This window comes from Pteropus vampyrus, unplaced genomic scaffold (assembly GCF_000151845.1).
Source record: "Pteropus vampyrus isolate Shadow unplaced genomic scaffold, Pvam_2.0 Scaffold1, whole genome shotgun sequence".
In the NCBI taxonomy this organism is placed as follows: domain Eukaryota; kingdom Metazoa; phylum Chordata; class Mammalia; order Chiroptera; family Pteropodidae; genus Pteropus; species Pteropus vampyrus.
Genome location: NW_011888782.1, coordinates 26,253,882 through 26,263,663, shown reverse-complemented (window position 1 = coordinate 26,263,663; position 9,782 = coordinate 26,253,882). Strand labels below are relative to the sequence as shown.

General features: G+C 38.9%; 1 protein-coding gene across 4 annotated transcripts in view; it reads left to right on the top strand.

The window, feature by feature from the left end:
* MAATS1 (MYCBP associated and testis expressed 1) overlaps positions 1 to 9,782 on the top strand; it is a 69,245-nt gene that overhangs the window by 47,292 nt on the left and 12,171 nt on the right. For all 4 annotated transcript variants that reach the window (XM_023522851.1, XM_023522893.1, XM_011374291.2 and 1 more), the window contains 5 exons: positions 970 to 1,041; positions 2,232 to 2,378; positions 5,286 to 5,507; positions 7,967 to 8,115; positions 8,679 to 8,770. In XM_023522851.1, the coding sequence (XP_023378619.1) occupies positions 970 to 1,041; positions 2,232 to 2,378; positions 5,286 to 5,507; positions 7,967 to 8,115; positions 8,679 to 8,770 (682 nt within the window). The remainder of the gene's footprint in view (positions 1 to 969; positions 1,042 to 2,231; positions 2,379 to 5,285; positions 5,508 to 7,966; positions 8,116 to 8,678; positions 8,771 to 9,782) is intronic.

The window sequence follows — 9,782 nt, the reverse complement described above, 5'->3', positions numbered from 1 at the left end:
GGGCTCTCTGGGTTAGGGGTTACAGCTCAGCCTTGGTTTGCACCCGGGGTGGGTAAAAATCAACTATTATTCCTCTGCCATCCAGTCTCACTTCTCTGCTTTCTGCCCTGCTGACTGGGCACTGCCACCGACCATGGGGAGCTCTGCCCAGGCAGGGCTGTTCAGGGAACTTGCTGCTCCTTCTCCCCTCCCCATCCTCCTACAGGGAGCTCTGGTGGTTGTGAGAGGGATCTTATTTATTCTTCCCAGTACACCACCTAACACCCCGGATTCTGACCTGTGGTAGCTCTTACGCACAGATCCTACTCTCAGACGTGCTGGTGTGCAGTTTGGGTGTTTTTTGTTGAGTTTTAGATGTTCCGCTTATTGTTGTTTTAAGGGGAGAGATCTGAGGACGTCTCTCATTCCACCATGTTTCCTTTGCTTGGAGCTGATGGTATTTGTTCGAGAAAGTCTCTCTTTCTGTTTTCGATACATAGATATTTAAGGTGATTTTTGTAGATGGCTAATTTTGTCCATTATATTCTGATTTTACCAGTTTAGTTAAATTCTTGTGAGAAGCACCTCACTCTAGACTCTAACATTCAGACTAGTTGCATTCTTTTCCTACTCATGATCAAAAATGAAAAAACTATTGCAAAAGGGTTATTATCAACAATACTTGCTTCAAGAAAAATTGTGTTGGAAAGGAGTATAGCAAAATGAAAATAGCTTAATTTGTAGTGATAGCATGACAGTGGGTGAATTCTTTGCTTTTGGTAGGATTTATTAATGATATTTATAATGAAAAAATAATGAATATTAATAATACAATACAGTAAGTAACACTTAAGATAGTGTATGTTCAGTGAGAGTATGGACCATGTTTTATTTAACACAGTCTCTTTTGCTTGATAGAATTCTTCAAAAAATATTTGACGCTAACTGCTGTTCTCAAGCTGCTTGGTTCTTCTCCCTTTGTTCTTTTAGGAAGAAGAAGATATGGAAATGGCTGTTATCTACCTACAAAAGTTACTCCGGGGCAGAGCTGTTCAGAACATGGTATGTAGGGTCCAACTATTAGCCCTGTGCTTCTTTGCAAATAGATTTATAGAGTGCATATATGCTTGGTTTCTTGGGGTGAATTCCCACTTGCTCCCTGCTGTCCTATGGAACTATACTCTCGAATTACCTACCCATTTCCTTCCACTGCCATATATTGTCCAGGTGGGTGACACAGTGTCAAGGAAAGAAAAGACCTGCCAGCTGTTTGCCACAGTTGTAACCAAGGCAGTGTGAAACTAATATCTTCCTTGCGATTGCTAAATCCAGCAATTTTCTTACCTGAATTTTGACTATTAAAGTATCACAAATCAAGTAGATTCCCTAATTTTCCACCAAGTCATAATACAATTATCTGAGCTGCATATAGCTAACAATACCTGAATAATAAATGAACTAGCTAAATAATAACTACAGTTTTGAACCCCTACTGTATGCCCACATTATATATTCTTTGCTATACACATATCATCTTTTTTTCTATCAATTACTACCCCATTTTTTTACAGGCAAGTAATGTGAGTCTGACAGAGATCGTGTTAATTATCAGCAAATTCAACTCTGGTCTTACTCACTGTAAAGATGTACCCAGATTATTTGTGCTGCCAGAGCAAGCACTCAATCTAAAAATGGACTGATATAAAGCCCAGATAAAAATTTCTTTTGCCTCCAGACAGTGATAACTCTTAAGAGGCTAGTTTATGAAGAATAAGTCCAAAGAAGTGGGGCAAGCATCTTGTGTTCAGCATTGTTCTTTACTCTCCTTTTAGTATTTCCCCAGGAGAAATGCCACAGTTCAGACAGCACATTGTATATTATCAACCAGGGGCAGATCTATTGGAAGAGAAAATATGGTCATGAACTGCACCATCACCAGGATTCTTAGAGAAGGAGCACAGGAAATGAGAGGAAGGTTCAAGTTTCTTAATATGACCGTATAGTTGTCACTTTGTCTTTGAAAGGTATTTTAAGAAATTGAGCTCACTAACTGATAACTAAGCTCCTTCTCTGCCTGAGCAGCTGAAGGTGTAGAACAGAGGGCTGAACTTGCTCTGTGGATCATGCTCTGTCATCCCAAAAGGCAGAAAAGAACCCACTGTTCACAAGGGCCTCACAGGTCACTGTGTATGAGTCCTTGTGCCTGGCACAAGGAATGCTAATTTGCAAGTCTCTGATTTGATTTGATACAGATGTTTGAAGGGAAAGAAAAGCGTCTGGAGTTGATCCAGGAGCTGCGCACCACCCATGCACTACAGGAAGATGACAGGCTGGTGAAGAAAGCTGAGAAGCAAGTGACTTTGGCCTTACAGCGGCAGAGGAACTTGCATGACCACAAGGTTCTTTCCTTTCCTTTCTTGTTACTTTTTTGTTACATTTTCTCCCTTGATTTTTATTATTGCATAAGCAACATTATATATGCTAATAAATAAATAGTGATGAAAAAAAAAAAACATTTCCTACAATCCCATCACACTATCATAGTCAACATTTTTAAACAATGCTGCTGCAGTCCATAATTTGAATGGGGTGTTCCCTTACTGAATTGAATATGGCCTTATTTTATTTGCAAAAAAAAAAAAAAAAGAAAGAAAAAAAAAGAAAAGAAAAAGAAAAGAGAAGAAAAGAAAAAAGAAACCTACAGTTTAAAAGGTTTTTACTTTCCAATTTTTCTTAAATAATTGGTGACTCTACTGTATTTCAGTTAGTGGGAGCTTAGCAGAATGAATAAGTAATAAAAGCAATAGGAAAAACTGAGAAATAAGATTTATTTTTAAACATCAATGCTCATTTATGAGCTTTGGGGCTGTACATAGCACATGTTGGTTAAACTGCATTTTAAATATGTTAATATTGCATGATGATACTCTGTGACTTTCATCATTACCTCTGTGCCTTGTCCACTTAACAACAGCTGGTAATAGCAGCTCTTATCCAACAACTGTAAATGTTTTCCTGTTATCTCCTGGTGTTCACCTCTATATATACAGTTTTTATTGTTGACTACAGTATAGATACACTTTTACTACCTCTCCCATTTATCTGTAAATCAATGTGAAAAAGAATCAATTTGCACAGAGTTTACTGATCTAAGAAAGTATACTTATAATAAAATTAATATAACCCACCTTTAGTAATACACATCTCTGCGATGTGTAGAATTGGGCACAAATGGTAAGCAGCTTGGGAATGAGCACACCTTTATTTCTTTTACATGGCAGCAGGACTAGATGGTCACTGACCTTGGTGAAGCTAGTGTGGGGGAGGGAAGAAGAAAGCCACAGGCTGTAAGACCAAACAGAGGGACCAGAGAAAGAAAAGAATGTGGACACTGGAGTCTCTGAATCTAGAGTCGAGAGTCCTGGAAATGATGGCAACAGGGCTGCATTTCCGTTCAGATGAGGAGCAGAATGCCCTGGAAGCACCAGGTCCCAGGACCTGGATAGGAAAATGCCCTCCCTGGATCTGCGTGGTTTCTGATTATAGACTCTGGCAGATACACCTAAGCCAATCCAGGCTTTTCAACTCATCTGTCCCATTTACTGGACAAATACGTGGCTGATATATCATGTCAGCTAAGAGCTAAGGGAGTTAATGGGAAGAGCTGTCACTAAGCCAAGGACTGACCCTGCTTCCCTTCAGCTGTACCTACATACACCAGTGACGTGCAGGGGCTGGAGGGAGCAGGCACCTCACAGATACCTAAAGCAATGCTGATCTTCACCTTTTCTCCTTCTCTTATATTTTATGTAGGAAACAATCCAGAAAATGCAGTTCCCAATTAGATAATACACTATGTGATACAACTACAGCAGAATCAAATTAAGTTGTACTACCTGAGCATACCCACATTTTTTGCTGAGGGAGGTGGCTAAACATGAATGAGTAGCCATCTTGAGATTTTAAAGTTGTATTTGCCCCCAAATGAGGGAGCTGTGATCTCCAGAGATGAGGAGAAAATCTATTTGTCATCTCTTGGCTGAATGACCACTTTATAAATGTGAGGAGTAGTGAGATGTTCATGGTGTCACCCTGTCTTTCCATCTCTTCCTGTTATGTAAGTAAAGCTGGACTTTGTGGTCAGAAGGCATGTGTGAGTTTGGTGGTGGGTAAGGATGAGGATGAGTGTGTTGGGGCTAGCCACTAAATTTGAATGACAGTTTCACCCAGTAGCCTCACCACCTTTGAGACCTGTACGGATTTTTTCCCCTCAGATATAAACCAGAGAAGAACTGAGCACAGAGGCAGCACTTTCAATGTTAAAGTAGTAGGCAAGTGGGAGGAGAGCTCTTGTCTGTCATACCAGCAGACAGGAGAAGGAACAGGTTGAAGCTTCAGAGGATACAGTCTTCTTAAACACCTTGATTCTCCATGTGTCAAAGCTGGGACAGAGGGATCCACAGATACTGTGGCTTATTCCTGGTCAAGAACTCTAGGGCTCTATTTTACTGCAATGATCAAATAGACATATATTTTTCCTGCTTCATTCTGAAGATAGTTGTTAATGACTTTGAGGTTATTTCAAAGAATAAAAAGGCCATGGATTTTCTACTTTCATGTTTAATAAAATAGATGAGTTGAAAAGCCTGGATTGGCTTAGGTGTATCTGCCAGAGTCTATAATCAGAAACCACGCAGATCCAGGGAGGGCATTTTCCTATCCCGGTCCTGGGACCTGGTGCTTCCAGGGCATTCTGCTCCTCATCTGAATGGAAATATAGCCCTGTCTCCATCATTCTCAGGACTCTCGGCCGTAGATTCATCTTAAAATCCCCCAAACTTGTGTTATAGGACCAATCACTAAAAAATTAAAAGGTATCATGAATGAATTTCTAGGAGATACTATTTTATTAAACTCCAATATTATATTTCAATAAAACCCTTGACATTTTCCTTCATGTCTGAAGAGACATAGCACTTTACCTTCTGGATAAAATTGATATAAAAATATATGGTCTGTGTGGACACTAATAGAAATGTTTTTGCTAAATCCTCTTTATAATTGGAGGATTACAATCCATCAGTGACTAACTGATCAGTCTACTTTCTCATGTCTAAATTTGTATCGTAAGTTTTCTTAGTAAGAACTCTTGAGATAGGGCCAATGGAAAGATAATATGTCTAATAAAAACTATGTGCATTCTGAAACTGAAGTGACTATCAAGAGTTTTGGGTAATCCAGCAACCCTCCTTATAAATTACCATTCTTAGTGGTATTTGTATCCTTAAAATTATATTATTTTAAAGATGTCGCTGATTGAAAACCATCTGGCTGGACTGGAAGGAAGGGTGCTAGCAGACATGTTTGACTTCCTGTGCAAAGAGTTGGTGAGACTCCAGGAAGAGAGGAGAATCCATGCCTTTGCCATGCTGGCTGAACGACAGCGGAGGATGAGAGAAGCCGAAGAGAGTGGTCGGCGCCAGGTGGAACAGAGGCGCCTGCGGGAGGAGGACCAGATATTTAAGGAGGCAAGTGGGGACAATGAGATGTCTGGAAGCTATTTATAAGGAGCTGAGTAAAACCAAAGGAAATTCATGATAGGAAATGGCATTTGCTTTTTTATTTTTCATTGTATTCAACAAATATATTTTGAGTTCCTATGTGAAGGCATTGTGGATACCTTGAAGGGAAAAAGCCAGACGTAGTCCCATCTCTCCTAGAGCTTAAATACTATATAACATGTAAGTAAGTATAGAATTAGAAATATATTAAGTTTCATGAAGGAAAAAAATGGGGCCCAGTGACACATTTTAAACATGTTATTCTGCTTGCTGTGTGGAGAAAAGGTTGGAGGGAAGACAAAGTGGAACCATGGAGACCAGGAAAGAAGCTACTGAAGTAGTTTAGGGCAGGGTGAGAAACAGGCGAAGCCACCATAATATGTCGTTTCCAGCTTAAGCAACTGAGAAGATGGTAGTACTATTTTCTGAGGTGGGAAAGCTGAGAATGCAATAGGTTTAGGAGTAGGGGTGGAATCACGAGTTTGGTTTATATTAAGTTTAAGACATCTTAGTGGAAGTGACATTTCAGCAGATGGGTATCCAAGATGGAATTTAGAAGAGAGGTTTTAGCTAAAGATACAAACTTGGGAGTTCGAATACCAGGCTATAAATTAAAATTCTGACCAAGACACAATGGATATGAAATTCCAAAATGACCAAGATGCAAATTCAGAGGAAATTTGAGGAATTCAAACACTATTTATCATTTACATTCCCAATCTCCCTTCATATAACCCTGTTGAAGATAAATATACTTGTACATAAATATACCAAAACACAGAATGTATACATTAAGTAAATTTTCAGAAAAATAACATATAAATATTGAGAAACATAGATACAGAAAATCCTCAACTCATATTTGAACACATACACACTTTGCAGGCACATGCACAAAGACATAGTCACAAATATAGTTCAGTGCACACAATATTAGCAAAGGCGTGAAATGTTTCCTTATTCACTCATGCACATAGAAACACAAATATTTCCAGAAACTTACACATTTATAATGATATACTGAAACACACAAATACATACATATATTGCTATAGGTAGACCACATTAAACTTCCAACCTCTGAACTATTACAAGACATCCCTTGGTGCACCGACATAGATTGCTGTACATAATGGACACAGAGCAAATGTATTTTGTATGGTTGCTTACTTGGTTGACACTGTATTAAACTGGTCATTTGGTCTCTCTTGTAGGGATTCAAGGTTATGGACTTGGTGTTTTACAGGTAGATATACAGTAAACATTACATACTCAGAGTCCTGCTGCAGTGCCAGTCAAGAAACAGGTGCTGAGTCTTTACTGAGTCCCAGGCATTATCTCAGATACAAAGAAATATGCAGACATGAAATAGAAGTCTGCTTCTCCCAAGGAGCTCAGCTATGTTGAAGAGATAGAATGCATACAAAACTAAGTATGCCGCACTTGATACTTTCCGTGTATCTACCTGTAAAACAGGCAAAACATAACTGTGCTATTTATGGTTGAACACGCAGAGACCAAAACTATAAAGAAAAGGAAGTGTTTACTGTAAAATCATGAGATTGGAAAGCAGTCTTCTGAGATACTGGCAGTGGCTGCATGGGTACTGGCTTTACCCTAATTCATTACACTGTACATTTTACACTGTACTTTTCTAAATGTGTGTTCTACCTCACGATTTCAAGAAAACTTTAAACATGAGCAGTGCAGGGCTGATGTGATAGTTTAAAAAATTGATCAGAGACCCAGGGTTTCTCTAGCTTTCTGCTTTTCTGTCCCTAAGGCATGGACCTCATAGCAGTTTTAGATGATTCCTGGTGCTCCAGCCCAGCATATGTCCGTGTGAAATGAGAAACGAAAAAGGGTGGGGGGAAGCTAGATCTTTCCCTTTAAGAACCCTTTCTGGAAGGTTCCTAGATCACTTGCAATGTATTCCCTTGTTCAGAACTATGGGTGTTAGAAAATGTTGTCTTTATTCTAGGGACCTGCTGGCTCGGCTAAAATCTAGGAGTTTTATTATTTAAGAGGAAGGAGAAAAAGGACACTGGGAACCACTTCTTAGTTCCTGCCATAGGCAATTTGACCAAGTCACATTGCTGGTCAGAACAAAGCCAGGATCCAAAACAGGGTTATTGATGCTGAAGTCCATGATCTTTGTGTGTTGTTGTATTGCAACCCCCAAGTAAGACTCATAATTCTAAAATGGGCTAGATGTGTGCGAGTTGCCCAGAATGGGTAGGCAGGTGGATTAGAAATAGACCGACTAGAAAAGGAATGGTCAGTGAGAGGGCTATTGACTTAATGAAGGAAAAGATGTGCTAAAAAAAAAAAAAAAAAAAAAGTCAACCAATGTTTATGCATTTTCTTACATTTGTTTACAGTGGCCTTCCTATTTCCAGTAACTGGGGTATTTGGGGGTTTTGCAGGTGGTGAAAGTTCATCAAAGTACTATAACTTCCTATCTGGAAAATATAATACTGAAAACCGAAGAGAATACTGCAGAGGAACAAGCCAGGGCGGAAATTGAGAGGAAGGCTAAGAAAATCAATGACATTGCTTATGAAATGGAAAGCCGGTATGTACCAAGAGAATGGATGGTAGGATGGACAGCCCACTTGCTGTTACTTATATGTATTTTTTAAGAGTTTAAGATTTTACCACCAGGGATACCTTGCTTCAGTGTCCATTATTTTATCAGTATAACTCCTTAGAAGCTAACATGCCTATACTTTTGTCTGGTAGGAGAATTGGGAATAGAATTTTCAGCGGTCTGGTGCAGTCCGGATCACTTTCATTATTACTTACTTTTAGAATGCCACAAAGCATGAAAGGAATGTGAATCCATAAGTGAAACATTACTTGGACTTCACCCCATGATGTTTGGTTTCCATGTATAGGTTGTATCTCTAACATTCCCTTCGTGGCAGCAGGGCAAATGAAGGACAAGGTCAAATTTGATTTTTTCATGGTGTTAACCAAACTCACCAGGAATGTAATATTTCGGATCACTTAATCAAGGAAAAGGCGAAGGTGGGATTTGAGCAGTGGCGTTCCTTACATAAGCAAGGAAGATCTAAGCTTAAATAGGCAGCTCAAGTAAAGCAACAAAGAAAATAGTTTAATGTGTTTATTTTTCAGTCGAACTCAGCTTCAATCAGAGGAAATTGTTGCCGAGTTGGTTTATAGTTTCCTGATCCCAGAGGTGCAAAAGGACTTTGTCAAAGAAAAAGGTAAGCCACTATAAATGCTTCACTTTATGAATTTTTTTTTAAAATATGAACTATTTTCACTGTCCCAGAGATGTAGATGGGGTACAATTCTAATAACGTTTGACAGAGTACCCAAATCCAAACCGTCTTTAAGAGAAAGCTCCCAAGTTCCCAGAAGAGATGTATTTTGTGATTTGATTTTTTAAAAAAACATAAAGCAAATGTTGAGAATATGCAGGATTTTGAAACTGTAGCAGCCTTTTTAGACAGGGCACATGCAAGGTGGGTGTCGAAAAGCTGGGATGCCGGAATCTACTCTGCTGCTCTGCCTGTGTCACAAATATCTCGTATTTCTGCCAAGACTGTATCTAAGTATAAATATCCTCGTCATTTGGCAAAAGTGACGTGTTTTTGAAGATTGATGCTGTTAGTCATTAGAGAAGGATAAAAAATATGTCTAAAGAAAAAGAGTATTCTTCTGGAGTTATCAGACTGTTGGTGACAGACCTGAACCCAGAGGCGGGGGTACAACCAGAAGATAAATATTTAAATGGAATTACATCTCAGAAGGTTTCACAGTTATGCAGAGGAATTCTAGACAGGTTTAAGAGAAGTGTAGTATTTCAGTTAACCAGGGATAAAGAAATGAGAGAGTTCTCATGCATTTCAAGAGAAGAAGGAAATATCTTATTTTCCCATTATATGATTGTACTGTAATTTTTAAACCAGTACCCTCTAACAAGTGTTTAGTTTCTCGCCAGTGTGTTTTCCTGGAACTAGTGGTGCTGCAATCAAGGTGTTTTACACATATCCTGGTCATACTTCTGAGGGTAAATTCTTAGCAGTGCAATGCTAGAAGTAGGGTATGTGCATCTTACATTTTGATAGATACTACCAAATTCAAATTGCCACCGTGAAAAAGAGTGTTCCAATTTATATTCCCATCGACAGTGTATGATAGTGCCTACACCAACAAAATTTAATTTTCAGATCAAATAATAAATATTTCTATGTCACCTTATATTATAAAAGG